Here is a 17257-nt window from a genome sequence, read left to right on the forward strand (position 1 = left end):
GCTTTTCCTTTTTTTTTTTTTTTTTTTTTTGAGATGGAGTTTCGCTCTTGTTACCCAGGCTCGAGTGCAATGGCGCGATCTCGGCTCACCGCAACCTCCCACCTCCTGGGTTCAAGCATTGTCCTGCCTCAGCCTCCTGAGTAGCTGGGACTACAGACACGCGCCACCATGCCCAGCTAATTTTTTGTATTTTTAGTAGAGACGGTGTTTCACCATTGTTGACCAGGATGGTCTCGATCTCTTGACATCGTGATCCACCCGCCTCGGCCTCCCAAAGTGCTGGGATTACAGGCTTGAGCCACCGCGCCCGGCCCATAATCTTTTTCTTAATGATATAATATTATACATATTTTCCTACTATGTAAACACTGCTGTTTGGTCAAATAAAGGAGCCGTGCCCTGAGACAGGGGAAGGGAGGAGGAAGGCGACCTCAACCCAGGTCCCCTGTTCACCCCGGGATCAAGCCCTCACCCAAGTGTCTCCTCTGTTGCTCTTAAACCCTTTCACTCTCCCCTTCAGGGCTACCCCGCCACACACCGTCTTGCTTTGTCTCCTGTTTGGCGGGGTCACACCCGCACCTGGGGTCACTGCCCCCTCACGCTGGTCGAGGGTTGGGGGAGTGTTCCACCTCCCTCCGCCGGAGTCACAGTTCCACACGCAGGGGGTGCTTTCTGCCCTCCTCACCTGGGGTCACAGCCCCCTCCCTCGCAGGGGGAAGGTTACCGACCACAGGCGGAGGCCTGTTTCCCACGCGATGGTGCCCACCCGTGTCTGGCCCGCGATGCGCTCTCCCTCGGCCCTGGACCCAGTTTCCCGCCCAGGAGTCCTCGGTCCCTCCCCCGAGGCCGCCGGTCCCTCCTCCAGAGCCAGGCGGCCCGCCCCCGCAGCCACCCGGTGCGGGCCCAAGGGAGGCCTCGTGCAGCTGGCAGCCCCGCCCCGGCGCCCGCCGGCTGTTCTCGCGGGTCCGGACCGCGAGCGCGGGGGCCGACGGGTCGCCGCGGCGCCGGGCCGGGTGGGGAACGGATGGCGTTCACCGCGCTGCTACAGGCCGGCCTGGCGCGGGTGCTCTTTTACCCGACGCTGCTCTACACCCTGTTCCGGGGAAAGGTGCCAGGTCGGGCGCACAGGAACTGGTACCACCGCATTGACCACACAGTGCTGCTGGGGGCGCTGCCGTTGCGGAAAATGACGCGCCAGGTGAGCCGCGCCGGGAAGCCCGGGTCCCTGCCCCGTCCCTGCGGCGCCGTCCCTGTCGGGTCGCTGGGGTCTGCACCATCCATGTTGAGCCACCTCTTTGCCTCGGCAGCTGGTACAGGACGAGAACGTGCGCGGGGTGATCACCATGAACGAGGAGTATGAGACAAGGTTCCTGTGCAACTCTTCACAGGTGAGGGCCCGGGCCGCGGGGCAGACTCGGGGGCCCGCTCCCCTCGCCCACCGCCCTGGGTCTGAGACGGCTGGAAAAGTTTGGGGGAGGAGTGGCCCTGCAGGTGACCATGCCCCAGAACCAGGTGTCCCAGGCTTCTTTGCCTCCGATCTGGTCCTCTAAACGGCACATGGAGGTGGTCTAGAAATCGTGAAAAGCATTTATTTAAAACAAGTTAAGGCCGGGCGCGGTGGCTCACGCCTATAATCCCAGCACTTTGGGAGGCCGAGGCGGGTGGATCACGAGGTCAAGAGATCGAGACCATCCTGGTCAATGAGGTGAAACCCTGTCTCTACTAAAAATACAAAAATTAGCTGGGCATGGTGGTGCGTGCCTGTAGTCCCAGCTACTTGGGAGGCTGAGGCAGGAGAATTGCTTGAACCCAGAAGGCGGAGGTTGCGGTGAGCCGAGATCGTGCCATTGCACTCCAGTCTGGGTAACAACAGCGAAACTCCGTCTCAAAAAAACAAAAACAAAAAACTACAAGTTAGGCCGGGCACGGTGACTCACGCCTGTAATCCCAGCACTTTGGGAAGCAGGAGGCAGAAGTGGACAGATCACTTGAGCCCAAGAGATCCATACCAGCCTGGGCAACATGGCGAGGCCCCTGTCTCTACAAATATCCAAAAATTAGCCAGGCGTGGTGGCGTGCGCTTGTACTCCCAGCTACTTGGAAGGCTAAGGCAGGAGCATCACTTGAGCCCGGGAGGTGGAGGTTGGAGTGAGCTGAGATCGCCCCATTGCACTCCAGCTCATCCTTGGGCTACGGGAGTGAAACAATGTATCAAAAAAAAAAAAAGTGCAAGTTGACAAAGCCTGATTTCTCCTTTGTGCACAAATGTATCCTTATTTTCGTAACCAAATCAGAAACTAAAATTTAAAGGCAACTTTTCTGTGCCTTGCTGATTTAATTCATTCATTCTACACTTTAAGCGCTGAGTCAGCATTTCCCACTGTTAGGCATTCCGGATGAAGTCCCTGCCAACTCTAAGACGAAAAGCACCCCCCTAACACGGCCCCCTCCCCAAATATTTCAGAAAACCATCCATTGAAAAACTGTAAAGAGTTAATTTGGTTCTGATTTGGAGGAATTTTTAGTCACATGTTAGAAATCATTGGCCGGACTGTGGCTCAAACCTGTAATCCCAGCTCTTTGAAGGCCGAGGCAGGCAGATCACCTGAGCTCAGGAGTTTGAGACCAGCCTGACCAACTTGGAGAAACCCCATCTCTACCAAAATACAAAAATTAGCTGGATGTGGTGGCCTATGCCTGTAATCCCAGCTACTCGGGAGGCCAAGGCAACAGAAATGCTTGAACCTGGGAGGTGGAGGTGGCAGTGAGATCACTCAATTGTACTCCAGCCTGGGCAACAAGAGCAAAACCCCAACTCAAAAATAAATAAATAAATAAATGAATGAAAAACAAAAGTCATGGTAGAACTTCAAAGTTCTCTCATAACATAAAAGTTTAGGCCTAAAACGTAATTGTCATTAAATGTGAATGGCTTGTTTGTGGAATCTTCCACAATGGTTATTAGATGTTATCTAGAAAACGAGTTTTCAAAGAATAAAAAAAAGAAAAATGTTATCTACAACCTGAGCTATTTTTTTTAATGTTGCTCTATCTTTATACTGTTTGGCATCTAATTGCTGTAAATAATTATCTTTCTCATTTGTTTTACTGATATAGCATGATGAAGATACTATTATTTCATCCTGTGGATTTTTCTTTTTTTGGAGACAGTCTGGCTCTGTTGCCCAGGCTGGAGTGCAGTGGCGTGATCTCAGCTTACTGCAACCTCTACTTCCCTAGTTCAAGCGATTCTCAGCCTCCTGAGTAGCTGGGATTATAGGCACCCGCCAACATACCTGGCTAATTGTATTTTAGTAGAGATGGAATTTCACCATGTTGTTAGCCAGGCTGGTCTTGGTCTCCTGATCTCATGATCTGCACTTCTTCACCTACCAAGGTGCTGGGATTATAGGCATGAGCCACCATGCCCAGCATCAACCTGTGGATTTTTTTTTTTTAAGATGGAGTCTTGCTCCATTGCCCAGACTGGAGGGCAGTGGCACGATCTCGGCTCACTGCATCCTCCGCCACCTGGGTTCAAGCGATTCCCCTGCCTCAGCTTCCTGAGTAACTGGGACTACAGGCATGTGCTACCATGCCCAGCTAATTTTTTTGTATTTTAGTATTTAGTTTCACCATGTTGGCCAGGATGGTCTCAATCTGCTGACCTTGTGAGCCACTGTGCCCTGCCAACCTGTGGATTTTTTGAAACCTTAAAAATATTTGTGGGGGGGATGGGGGTAAAAATATATATATATATATAATATATAAATTATATATATATATTTGTGACTTGGCCAGGTGTGGTGGCTCTCACTCTTGTAAGAGGCTGAGGCGAGTGGGAGGCTGAGGCGAGTGGATCACCTGAGGTCAGGAGTTTGAGATCAGCCTGGCCAAAATGGTGAAATGCTGTCTCTACTAAAAATAAAAAAATAAAAAAAATTAGCTGTGCATAGTGGCAGACATCTGTAATCCCAGCTGCTCAGGAGGCTGAGGCAGGAGAATCACTTGAACCTGGGAAGTAGAGGTTGCTGTTAGCTGAGATAGCCCCACTGCACTCCAGCCTGGGCAATAGAATGAGACTCCTCTCAAAAAAAAAAAAAAAAAAAAAAAAGAGGCCAGGCAAAGTGGTGTGGCTCACACCTGTAATCCCAGCACTTTGAGAGGCTGAGGCAGGTGGATCACCTGGGATTGGAAGTTGGAGACCAACTGACCAACATGGAGAAACCTCGTCTCTACTGAAAATAGAAAATTAGCCGTGTGTGGTGGTGCATGCCTGTAATCCCAGCTACCCGGGAGGCTGAGTCATGAGAATCGCTTGAACCTGAGAGGCAGAGGTTGCAGTGAGCCAAGATCACACCATTGCACTCCAGCCTGGGCAACAAATGCAAAACTCCATCTTAAAAAAAAAAAAAAAAAAAAAGAAAAGAAATACTGACCTTCATTCAGAGTCATAAAACCTCCAATATTTGTTAAGAGGTTAATAACAGGAGTAGCTGGAGCATATCTGAAGTCTTAAAGCATAAAGTTTGCCCAGTTGCCAGATAACTTATTTCTCCTGTTTCTTTCTTTTTTTATTTTCGAGATGGAATCTAGCTCTGTTGCCCAAGCTAGAGTGCAGTGGTGTGATCTCAGCTCACTGCAACCTCTGCCTCCTGGTTCAAGTGATTCTCCTGCTTCAGCCTCCTGAGTAGCTGGAATTACAGATGCCCACTACCATGGCTGGCTAATTTTTGTATTTTTTTGTGGAGACGAGATTTTGCCATGTTGGCCAGGGTGGTCTCGAACTGCTGGCCTTGGTTGATCCATCCACCTCTGCCTCCCAAAGTGCTGGGATTACAGGTGTGAGCCACTATTCGTGGCAACCTAGTTCTTCTTTGGTTTATTTACTTTTTTTGAGACAGAGTTTCGCTGTTGTTACCCAGACTGGAGTGCAATGGCACGATCTCGGCTCACCGCAACCTCCGCCTTCTGGGTTTAAGCAATCCTCCTGCCTCAGCCTCCCGAGTAGCTGGGACTACAGGTGCATACCACCATGCCCAGCTAATTTTTGTATTTTTAGTAGAGACGGGGGTTTCACCTCGTTGACCAGGATGGTCTCGATCTCTTGACCTCGTGATCCACCCGCCTCAGCCTCCCAAAGTGCTGGGATTACATGCGTGAGCCGCCGCGCCCAGCCCCTAGTTCTTTGTAAATGATAACATTGAACTAATGAAGGTCAGTGCATTGTTTTAATTTTAAAATGATAACCCTATTTTCTACCATGTGCTCCCTAAAAAACTGTGGTAAAAAAAGAGGAAACTTATAGACAGAGAAATAGAAAGCCCTAGCAAAATACTGTACCCTAAACCTGCAGCTGAATCACTACACAGGTGCCAAAGTTATGCAAAAAAATTTACACTGGCTGAGCATGGTGGATCATGCTTGTAATCCCAGCACTTTGGGAGGCTGAGGCAGGAGGATGGCTTGAGGCCAGGAGTTTGAGACCAGCCTGGGCAACATAGTGAGACCCCCATCTCCACACCAAAAAATAACCAAATTAGCCCAGCACAGTGGCGTGCAGCTATAGTCACAGATACTCGGGAAACTGAGGTGGGAGGACTGCTTGAGCTTAGGAGTGTGAGGCTGCAGGGACCCATGATTGCACACCACTGCACTCTGACCTGGGTGACACAGCAAGATCATGTCTCTAAAATAAAAAAGTTGTTTTGAGATGGAGTTTTGCTTTTGTCTCCCAGGCTGAACTGCAATGGTGCAATCTCTGCTCACTGCAACCTCTGCCTCCTGGGTTCAACAATTCTCCTGACTCGGCCTCCCTAGTAGACGGGATTATAGGCATCCACTACCATGCCTGGATAATTTTTGTATTAGTAGAGACGGGGTTACACCATGTTGGCCAGGCTGGTCTTGAACTCATGACCTCAGGTGATCTGCCTGCCTCGGCCTTGCAAACTGTTGGGATTACAAGCATAAGCCACTGCTCCCAGCCAAAATAAAATGTTAGACGTTTGCAGCTGAATTTTTTGCAGCAAAAATATATATTGCTAATATTTTGCAGCGAAAGATTCAAGTACCCAAAGGGTACTTTAAGAACACTTTATCTGCCTAGGTGATGGCTCACACGTGTAATCACAGCACTTTGGGAGGCTGAGGCGGGCAGATGACCCGAGGTCAGGCGTTCAAGACCAGCCTGACCAACATGGAGAAACCCCATATCTACTAAAAATACAAAATTAGCTGGGTGTGGTGGCACATGCCTGTAATCTCAGCTACTTGGGAGGTTGAGGCAGGAGAATCCGTTGAACCTGGGAGGCAGAGGTTGTGCTGAGCTGGGATTGCACCATTGCATTCCAGCCTGGGCAACAAGAGCAAAACTCCATCTCAAAAAAAAAAAAAAAAAAAAAAAAAAAATAGCCAAGTTTGGTGGCTGGTGCCTTATAGTCCCAGCTACTCTGGAGGCTGAGGCAGAAGAATTGGTTGAACCCGGGAGGCGGAGGCTGCACTGAGCCAAGATCATGCAACTGCATTCCAGCCTGGAACTAGAGCGAGACTCTGTCTTTAAAAAAAACGAACACTTTAAATCTTGGACATAATTCTAACTCAGCAGCAGAGCTGTAGTTTGATGAAAGACCAGGCATTTAGGCCAGCCATTTTAAAGGCATTTCTGTCCACACCTGGAATGGGGAAAAAAAGCATTTCTGTAAGAAGTTATTTTTTTAGAAAACAGGAAACCGTATGTTTGCATTGTAGTAAACCCTGAAATTTCCTTATTGCTTTGCTGCCTCTTGGTAGCCCCCTCATCATCCCACCCACATGAGTTTTTTTCTTCGTTGTTTTTCATACCGGTGGACCTGGTTCCAGGAGTGGAAGAGACTTGGAGTCGAGCAGCTGCGGCTCAGCACAGTAGACATGACTGGGATCCCCACTTTGGCCAACCTCCAGAAGGGAGTCCAATTTGCTCTCAAGTACCAGTCGCTGGGCCAGTGTGTCTACGTGCATTGTAAGGCTGGGCGTTCCAGGAGTGCCACTATGGTGGCAGCATACCTGATTCAGGTACAAAAGTTTTTTCTGGGCCAGGCATCATGGCAGTTGCCTATAATCCTAGCACTTTGGGAGGCTGAGGTGGGAGGATGGCTTGGGCCCAGGAGTTTGAGATCAGCCTGGCAACAGGCAAAACTGTCTCTACAAAAACTACAAAAAGTTAGCTGGGCATGGTGGCGTGCATCTGTAATCCCAGCTACTTGGGAGGCTGAAATGGGAGGATCACTTGAGCCTGGTAGGTAGAGGCTGCAGTGAGCTGTGATTTGTGTCACTGCACTCCAGCATGGCCGACAGAGTGAAACCCTGTCTCAAAAAATAAAAAGGTCTTTCTGCTCCCATTTATAGCAGATTTCCAGAACTTCAATAGCATGGTTTACTGGTGGGCCTTGTTGGAAGAAACTATGTGCTTGATTTCAGGCTGCTGGAAGGTGATGTGGTATGATGGAAAGAACCTGAGCTTTGTCACAGGCTAACCTCTGCCACCTGCCAGCTAGGATCAGCAAAAGTGGCTTCTATCTTACGCTGTTTTCTCGAACTAAATGTGTTATGAAGTTTAAAGACGAAATTAGATCAAGTGCTGGCCTACAGCAGGCACTCTAAAAATGGAGTTGCAAAAGATATTGAACCCAGCAAAAGGCTAGAGACACTTATTCTAATATCATGTCAGGAAACAATACTGTAGATAATAGTGTTGACGCATTTTCAGCTTTATAGTACTCAAGTTTCTTCAAGTATTCCAGAGTAAAGTTCTGGATATTAGTTTCTGGAAACAAATATCCAGAAATTCTAGTTTCTAGTTCCAAACTAGATTGTGCCTATTAATTTGCCCTGATTGGCAGGTGGAATGCTTTAAAAATATTTAGGCAAGGGCTGGGTACAGTGGCTCACGCCTGTAATTCCAGCACTTTGGGAGGCTGAGGCGGGCGGATCACCTGAGGTCAGAAGTTTGAGAACAGCCTGGCCAACATGGTGAAACCCTGTCTTTACTAAAAATACAAAAATTACCTGGGTCTCCTGGCACATACCTGTAATCCCAGCTACCCGGGAGGCTGAAGCAGGAGAATCGCTGGAACCCGGGAGGCGGAGGCTAGAGTAAACTGAGATGGCAGTGCCCCTGCACTCCAGCCTGGGCAACAGTGTGAGACTCCATCTCAAAAAACAAAAATTTAGGAGAAACAAATACCCTGTAGTCCGTCATGATTCCCTCTTATCTTGCATCCTCCCAGCTTGACTCATTTTTGTAACCTGAGTTACAAAATGTCTGGTTCCCACAGAGCATTTTCTAAGTCATATGAATAGCTAGGTCTGGCCTTGTGTTACTGTGGACTAGTGAGTATATGGTTTAACAATACTAAAATTTTGGCCATAAGGACTCTGCTGGAAGCAGGGTCTCATGAGGGTATTTTGCACCAAGTGAGAATTGAATCTAGCAAGCTAGAAATCTGTATTTTCTTGGTTCTTTTGAGTTATAAACAATGAGTATCTTTAGGTCAGGTTAACCCTCCTAATTAAATTATAAAAGTACTTGTTTTTCTAGCCATAGTGACAAGTTGCCTAAAAACATCTATTGCATACTTTTCCTAGAAATTCCTGTAAACAAAAGCCCTGATCAGAGAGGACATGGAGTAGGCCCAGGCAGTCTTGAACTAAGGATCTCAGTTTCCCACATGTAACTTTCTTCTTCCTGCATTTGGCAGAACAAGAATTGGGTAGAAACACTGACTTTCCCCCTGGCCTGTTGCATAGTATTGTGAGACTGGCTGATTTCAGTGGTTAAAAGTGCTCTCCTATTTATAATACAAGGAGCATGATTTTTAATGCCTCCAAAATGGAGTTCCCAAATAAATGAAATTCTTGGAATCCTTTAGCACCTGCTCATGGGTCAAGGGCACCTTGACACCTGCTTCTTTCTTTCTCTGCTGATTTCCCAACCCTGTACTTCAGGTGCACAAGTGGAGTCCAGAGGAGGCTGTAAGAGCCATCGCCAAGATCCGATCACACATCCACATCAGGCGTGGCCAACTGGATGTTCTTAAAGAGTTCCACAAGCAGATTACTGCAGGGGCAGCAAAGGATGGGACTTTTGACGTTCAAAGACATGATGTATATGGATTAGAAAGAACTCAAGACAATCCTGCTTGATACATAATTAAAAAGTTAACAGGATCAACTGGGCTTAAGCCCAGATTTGATATAACAGAAATGTACCAATAGGTAACAGGTAATTTTGCTTCCTCTGTCTTATTTCATTTTCCTGAAATGACATTGTTGTGCGGCTAGAAAGGAAAAGATTTAGTGTGGCTTATATTCATGGGATACAGGATAGGGATGGGGCTATCTTCTTTTCTTCTTTTGGAGACAGTTTCACTCTTATTGCCCAGGCTGGAGTGCACTGGTATGATCTTGGTTCACTGCAACCTCTGCCTCCTGGGTTCGAGCATTTCTCCTGCCTCAGCCTCCAGGAAGCTGGGATTATAGGCATGCGCCAGCCACCATGCCCTGCTAATTTTTTTGTATTTTTAGTATAAGAGCTGTGGTTTCTCCATGTTGGTCAGGCTGGTCTTCAACTCCCGACCTCAGGTGATCCACCCACCTCGGCCTCCCAAAGTGCTGGGATTATAGGCATGAGCCACCACACCCAGCCTCTTCTTTCCTTGAATAGGGCTGAAGAAGTATTTCAACAAAAATCTATTATGTGCCTGATAATATTTAGCACCACAACTCAAAAGACATTTAGCACTAGAAAAAAAGAAAGGAGAGACTCAACTCTGGCTCTTTGCCACTGTCAGAATCTGAGTCTCACGGGTTCTGTGGGGCTGCTCTCACACCTTTGGAGTAGGGATTCTGTATGGAGAAGTGGAAGCATGGGCTGCAGTCTGGACTGCTGTAGACTGAGCCACGTGATGGTATGAAGTGAGTCCCCCTGAGGGAACGAACCACCCTCACCCCTTCAAAGTTACCCTTTCAGAATTCACCCCTTCAAAGTTACCCTTTCAGAATTCAACACAGACACATGTATCCCTTCAAAAACTTTTATTTGTATGAACAGTTCCTAGCTCTTGACTTAGCTTAGACTTTTAAAAGAGCAGACACCTTATGTATTTGAGCTTGAAAAAAGTTTCTGCTATTAACCAGAAATAATCATTTCTACTTTCTGGCTTACCCATTGAAATAAGCCAAAAATAAAACGGAAGTTACATTTCCTGACAGATGGATGAGAAAACAATAGAAGGAACATCCTGAATTCTAGAGTTGACTCTTGCTGGTGAGGTACACCTTCAGCTTAGTCCATTCTCCAAAGCAAAGTCTGAAGGAAAACTCTAACACCTAATTCTTTGTGGAAAAATGATCAACTAGCCATTTCACAGGCTACAGAACAAAAGTACAATTGGGCATCTTTCCTTATGTCCTGGGACCAGGGGTGCTTATATTTAACATTGATCAGGTAAAAAGAGGCTGTGCCTAAGGTCTGAAAAGAGGCCTGCTCTAAGCAAGCTGTAGTGAGGCAGAAGATGACCAGGGGATGGCAGAGAACAGGCTGGCCTACTGTCAACCAGCTGAGCAGCAGCAGTCTAAAAAGCCCCAAACAGCACACCTCTATGGGTTCAGGGAAGGGCTGAGGCACTGCCGTTCTAATATGTGCCAAAAAATACATTACTCTGAATTGGAGGCCAGTGGACTTTGAGTTTGGATGGGGAGGGCAAAGGAGTGAGCAGCTCTCCTCCCCTCCCCACAGCCTTAGGCCAACACAAACTGTAAATTGGTAAGCAGCACCTTAATACCTCTTGTGACAGTTACAGCTGAAGTGGCAGGGTCAAGCTTGTAGGTGTTGGCATCCCCCTTTTTATATCGGTCCCGGAAGACATAGATGCTCCCATTACAGCTAGCAATCTTCCAGAGGGATGGGGCAGAGCTCCAAGCCTCAGGAAGGCAAAGCCGGGTGAAGCTGTCTAGCAAGGGATTGTAGCACACCAGGGAGTCCCCTTCAGCCACAATGAACACCAGATCCTTATGCACAGCTGCGTGCATGCGGCCTGCAAAGGGCAGCACATAGGGCTTCACATGGCATTTGTCTGTCTCTGTGTCAAAGCACTGGATGAGTCGGGAAGGTTTGGTAAAGAAGTCCAGATCATTCTCCTCCCCCCCTAGTAAGTAGATGATCCCATTGAGGTTGGCACCAGCAGCCCCTGACACAGCCACCTCTAGCTGGGTTGTCTCTGTCCACACGTTATCACCTACGCGATAATAAATGACTGCATTGGAGAGAGTATCTTGCAGTGTCTTGCCACCCAGTGAATATATGGCATCTTTCCCGGGCACAGACACCAGGGTGTGCTGGAGCCGGTCCCGAGGCAAAGGTGCACACCACTCCCAGTCAACGGTGGCATTGTTGCACTTCCACATGCGCCTTGGGATGGACCCTCCCACCACATACAAGTCTCCACCATGCTTGCAGGCCGCAGTGATCTGGTGGCACAAGCTGTTTTGGCCACTTACACTGATGGAGTCATCTTCTGCACAGTGCAAGGACACAGCCAACGAGTGAGTACGAGATGACTCTTTCCCAATCAGGTAAATGTGCACATTCTCCCCAATTTCCTATTGGCAAAATTAAAATTACATGACAGCTATAAGTTCTAGGCTAAGGCTCAGCTAAGACATTGATCCTTAAGATCCTGGCCCTCACACTTGTATCTAGCTTTCACATACTACTCTCTAATTACTGTATATCATCAGACTCTCTTCTAGTCACTTTCTTTGAGGCAATTTATGCCGGGAAGGAGAATCTGTTGTATTCATCCTTGCAGCTTTTAAAAAACTCTCATAAGCTAGTGCTTCAGACAAAGGGTGATTAAGATTGTTAACTTGATGAAAGTAGCCGGGCGCGGTGGCTCATGCCTGTAATCCCAGCACTTTGGGAGGCCGAGGCGGGTGGATCACGAGGTCAAGAGATCAAGACCATCCTGGTCAACATAGTGAAACCCCGTCTCTACTAAAAATACAAAAAATTAGCTGGGCATGGTGGTGCATGCCTGTAGTCCCAGCTACTCAGGAGGCTGAGGCAGGAGAACTGCCTGAACCCAGGAGGCGGAGGTTGCGGTGAGCTGACATCGTGCCATTGCACTCCAGCCTGGGTAACAAGAGCGAAACTCCATCTCAAAAAAAAAAAAAAAACTTGATGAAAGTAGTTCTCAAGGAACTTTGGATGCTCATAGATTGGTGGTTCTGGGATTACAAAGACATCCTCCCCCCTCAGCTCATACCAACTTAAAGCCAGAGATGACTTATTAAAAAAATAAATAAATATAAAAAATTTTAAAAAGAGATGGCTAGGCACGGTGGCTCACCCCCGTAAATCCCAGCAGTTTGGTAGGCCAAGATGGACAGATCACCTGAGGTCATGAGTTCAAGACCAGCCTGAACAATATGGTGAAACCCTGGTCTCTACTAAAAATACAATAATTGGCCAGGCGTGGTGGCATGCACCTGTAGTCTCATCTACTTGGGAGGCTGAGACAAGAGAATTGCTTCAACCCAGGAGGTGGAGGTTGCAGTGAACCAAGATTGTGCCATTGCACTCCAGCCTGGGCAACAGAACAAGACTCCATCTCAAAAACACAAAACAACAAAAAAAACACAAAACAAAAATAGAGACAACCATTCATAACAGCCATCAAAAAGAGGCCAGGTTAGGCCAAGTGCATTGGCTCACACCTGTAATCCCAACCCTTTGGGAAGCCTAAGTGGGCGGATCACCTGAGGTCAGAGTTCGAGAGTAGCTTGGCTAACATGGTGAAATTAAACATAGTCTCTATTAAAAATACAAAAATTAGCTGGGCATGGTGGTAGGTGCCTGAAATCCCAGCTATTCAGGAGGCTGAGGCAGGAGAATCGCTTAAACGCAGGAGGTAGAGGTTGCAGTGAGCGAAGACTGCACCACTGCACTCTAGCCTAGGTGACAAGCGAAACTCCATCTCATCAGAAAAATAAGGCCAGGTAGGTCAGGCGTGGTGGCTCACACTATAATCCCAGCACTTTGGGAGGCAAAGGCTGGTGGATCACCTGAGGTTAGGCATTTGAAACCAGCCTGGCCATCATGGTGAAACCCCATCTCTACTAAAAATACAAAAATTAGTTGGGTGTGGTGGTGGCACCTAATCCCAGTTATTCAGGAGGCTGAGGCAGGAGAATAGCCTGAAACTGGGAGGTGGAGGTTGCAGTGAGCTGAGATCATGTCACTGCACTCCAGCCTGGGTGACAGATCAAGAATCTGTCTCCAAAAGGCCAGGTTTAACTGATGGCCAGAACCCACAGAGAGTATGCAGTCATAACAGTTGAGATATTTGCCTTACCTTCAAGCTTGTCCTGAGTGACTCTGCAAAAGCCTCTCTTTCCTCTTTATTAAAGTTGATCCAGGCTTCTATTGCCTCTGTTGGGTTCTGAGAACATGGAACGCCATCTGTGAGTCAGAGGAAAGGCATTGTCAATGACAATCCAAAAGAGGAATTCAGAGTAAGGGACTTTAAAGATGTGAACCACTTTATTAGACTACCACTGGGCATGCATATATATATATATATACACACACACACACACATACATGAAATTAGCCTAAAATTGCCTTTTTTTTTTTTTGAGGCAGGGTCTCACCCTGTCACTCAGGCAGGAGTGCAATCATGGTCATCATAGCCTCAACCTCCCAGGCTCAAGCAATCTTGCTTCAGCCTCCCAAGTAGCTGCGACTACAGGTGCATGCCACCAGGCCTGGCTATTTTCTTATTTTCTGTAGAGACAAGGTCTCACTATGTTGTCCAGGCTGATCTTAAACTCCTGGTATCAAGCGATCCTCCCTCCTTAGCCTTCCAAAGTGCTGAGATTACAGGCATGAGCCACTATGCCTGGTGTGCCTTTCCTTTTTTTAAAGATTGTCTCAGGTGTTTTATGAGGCCTCAAAAAATTGGGTAAAGACTCATAACTGTTCCTTTCCATGGAAATCTTTAGTAAAAGGCAAAAGATTTATACAATCTGGCTGGGCGCGGTGGTTCAAGCCTGTAATCCCAGCACTTTGGGAGGCTGAGGCGGGTGGATCACAAGGTCAAGAGATTGAGACCATCCTGGTCAAAATGGTGAAACCCCGTCTCTACTAAAAATACAAAAAATTAGCTGGGCATGGTGGCGCATGCCTGTAATCCCAGCTACTCAGGAAGCCGAGGCAGGAGAATTGCCTGAACCCAGGAGGCGGAGGTTGCAGTGAGCCGAGATCGTGCCATTGCACTCCAGCCTGGGTAACAAGAGCGAAACTCCGTCTCAAAAAAAAAAAAAAGATTTATACAATCTGAAGAGAAACCAGAGTATGTACCCTGTTTTTTAAAATCAAAATAGATGGCTTGATATGCTCCCATCTGCCATGGAAGCAACCTAGCAGGCTGTAGACCTCACACTTTTCTTTTTTTTTTTTTTTTTGGAGATGGAGTTTCACTCTGTCGCCCAGGCTGGATTGCAATGGCGCGATCTCGGCTCACTGCAACCTCCACCTCCCAGGTTCAAGCAATTCTCCTGCCTCAGCCTGCTGAGTATCTGGGATTCCAGGCATGCACCATCATGCCCAGCTAATTTTTTTGTATTTTTAGTATTGGCAGGTTTCACCATGTTGGTCAGGGTGGTCTTGAACTCCCAATCTCAGGTGATCTGCCCCCCTCAGCCTCCCAAATTGCTGGGATTATAGGCATGAGCCACTGCGCCTGACCACTTTTATTTTTTTTTTTTGAGACAGAGTCTTGTTCTGTTGCCCAGGCTGGAGTGCAGTGGGGCAGTCTGGGCTCACTACAACCTCTGTCTCCGGGTTCAAGTGATTGCCCACGCCTGGCTGAGCTCACACCTTAAATATGGTTGTATCTCACTTGCTGGATCAGGATTATTTCCTATTTTTAGCCCATCACTAAAAAAGTTTTTAGGCCGGGCTCAGTGGGCTCATGCCTATAATCCCAACACTTGGAAGCCGAGGTGGGTTCTTGGCACTTGAGGTCTGGAGTTTGGGACCAGCCTGACCAACATGGAAAAACCCTGTCTCTACTAAAAATACAAAACTAGCCAGATGTGGTGGCACATGCCTGTAATCCCAGCTACTTGGGAGGTTGAGGCAGGAGAATTGCTTGAACCCAGGAGGTGGGGGTTGCAGTGAGCTGAGATCACGCCAGTGCACTCCAACCTGGGCAACAAGAGCTGAACTCTGCCTCAAAAAAAAAAAAAAAAAGTTTTTAGTCTTAGATATTTTGCCTCATCACCAATTTACATAGGTAAGTGGACCCAGAGGGACATGCAAAGTACAGGAGTAAGTAGAGTATAATACAAATTACTCCTCACTACTTTGTGTGTGGTCAAGTGTTGTGCTTTCAGTTTCCTGGCTTCTTCCTCTAACACTGTCTCTGACATCAATTACAGTGAATCCCAACTCAATCTCTCTGGGCAAGTTATCTCAGTAAGAATGTAGGAATAATAATGTAAACTAACACCAGGAAGTTTGATGGTTTCTTTCTCCTAGACTAGAACATTCACTAAACATCATAGCCAAGTGACTGGGTATGATGTGTCCCTTCCCTAAACTTACCCGAGATGATATCTGTAAGTAGGTGGTGGGGCAAGTGGAGAAATTCCTCTGTATTCTGCAGCTGGGCCAGGTGGGTCTTGGCACAGTGTTTGGCAGCAGTATAGAGCTCAGGATCACTGTGCCGATCTGCCAGCCACATCACCTGAAGGCAGTTTCCCACTTGCACTGTGCGGGCCAAAAACCGAGAGCATTCCTCAAAAAGAGATGTCAGCTGATACATGTCTGACACCTCATAAATTTCCTGTAACTCTTCAGCTCGAAGTTTCACAGTCCCATGGTAGATATAATCAACCAGGAGCTGGAAAACAGACTCGCTGACATCCTGCAGCACAATCACTCGGTTGTGGGCCTCCTTCAGGTTGGAAGTGAACATAGATCGAAAGAAGCAGCTCTGAGCTGAGAGGACCAGCCGATGGAGCTGAAACTCCCGACCTTCCACCGAAATGGTGACATCAGCAAAGAGCTCCTCCTCTAGACATAGTTTCATGATGCCTTGAGCCACACGGCCTGAGTGTGACCGATCTTTGAACGTGTAGTTCACAAAGTAGTTTTCATCCATGGATGCTCCAGGCTCCTCTGGTGATTCCATGCTAGCCAATTTCTCTCTCTGCCAGCTGTCTGCAAAGCAACACCACCTTGAGTAACTTGAGGAATTCACAGCCATAGTCTGTGAATCCAACTGGCCAACTCAGTAAGGGAAAAGGAAAAAGTAAGAACAAAGTGGGTCCAGATTGCCCTTAGTCCTGGCCCTGCCCATGATGTCCCTGATGCTATCCTTTAACCAGAGCTGGGTTCATTCTCTCCAGTGGTGTCCCTCCGCTAACGAAATAAATCAAAGTTCCAACTCTGGGTGTTTTCCTGAAAAAACACGGAATAATTCCTTTCCGTGATGTTAACAAAGGACTTGGGATTTAGGTCAATATATGACAGCAAAGGGCTGGGGAAGGTCTGTGAACGTAAAAGCCTAACCAAATAACTGGGGCATAGAACTGGTGAAGCTCAGGGTCAGTAGAATCAGACAAAAAGGACTCCCTGCCCCGGCTTAGTGGCCAGGTCCTCTCTTGCCCCGCGCATGGAGTTCAGACGCTCCAATATGAGGCCTAATCTGGGATATCCGTCGGTCTCACATTTGCTCTCTTCTGGGCTGCTTCCCCTACACTTTCCTGCTCGCTCGAATGACTCCCTGTGGCTGCGTCCCAGAACTCCAGAGTCCAGCCGCCCCCAGGCCGGGGCACTAGGAGGCCCATCGCCCAGTTGTCCCCGCTCCACCTAAAGTCGCCTGGGAAACGGTCGCCAGGGAAACCGTTCTTACTGCTCAGGCCCGCCAGCCCTCGTCAAAAGCTTGGCTCAGAGACCGGGGGAGGAGTGTGGAGCGTAGAACTTAGAAAGCCCGGCCCCTCCCATCCTCTCACCCGTCTGGTTCTTCAGCATCCTCGCCTTCTCTCCAGGCTCTGCCACACGGAGCTAGGACTACGCTCACCCCACGGTTCCCCTACCTGCCTGTCTCGCTTTCTCACCTGCGTTCCCTCCTTTCATCCCGGATCCCGGAACCTCTGCTTCCGGCTCCACGTCCGCCCGGAAGAAGATCTGCTGCACATTTCCGCTTCC

At 48.0% G+C, this 17257-nt stretch overlaps 2 protein-coding genes and 1 non-coding gene across 5 annotated transcripts; 1 reads left to right on the forward strand and 2 right to left on the reverse strand.

The window, feature by feature from the left end:
- Positions 1-980: 980 nt before the first annotated feature.
- PTPMT1 (protein tyrosine phosphatase mitochondrial 1) lies at positions 981-11311 on the forward strand. The gene is made up of 4 exons (XM_002755247.6): positions 981-1198; positions 1308-1388; positions 6862-7053; positions 8986-11311. The coding sequence occupies exons 1-4, from the start codon at positions 1025-1027 to the stop codon at positions 9181-9183; spliced, it is 645 nt and encodes a 214-aa protein (XP_002755293.1). The 5' UTR covers positions 981-1024; the 3' UTR covers positions 9184-11311.
- KBTBD4 (kelch repeat and BTB domain containing 4) lies at positions 10060-17210 on the reverse strand. Of its 3 annotated transcripts, none has more exons than XM_002755237.7 (4): positions 17167-17210; positions 15650-16267; positions 13395-13501; positions 10060-11640 (listed from the first exon to the last, which is right to left on the reverse strand). In XM_002755237.7, the coding sequence occupies exons 1-4, from the start codon at positions 17183-17185 to the stop codon at positions 10780-10782; spliced, it is 1605 nt and encodes a 534-aa protein (XP_002755283.3). In that variant the 5' UTR covers positions 17186-17210; the 3' UTR covers positions 10060-10779. The 3 variants fall into 3 exon arrangements, with proteins under 3 accessions (XP_002755283.3, XP_002755282.1, XP_078197135.1); XM_002755236.7 differs by having other exon boundaries at positions 17062-17210; XM_078341009.1 differs by lacking the exon at positions 17167-17210 and having other exon boundaries at positions 15650-16418.
- On the reverse strand, positions 13969-14086 carry LOC118145882 (U5 spliceosomal RNA). Its single transcript, XR_004731369.1, has one exon. It is a non-coding gene; the product is annotated as a U5 spliceosomal RNA (small nuclear RNA).
- Positions 17211-17257: the final 47 nt, after the last annotated feature.

This window comes from Callithrix jacchus, chromosome 10, assembly GCF_049354715.1.
Source record: "Callithrix jacchus isolate 240 chromosome 10, calJac240_pri, whole genome shotgun sequence".
Taxonomy (NCBI): Eukaryota; Metazoa; Chordata; class Mammalia; order Primates; family Cebidae; genus Callithrix; species Callithrix jacchus.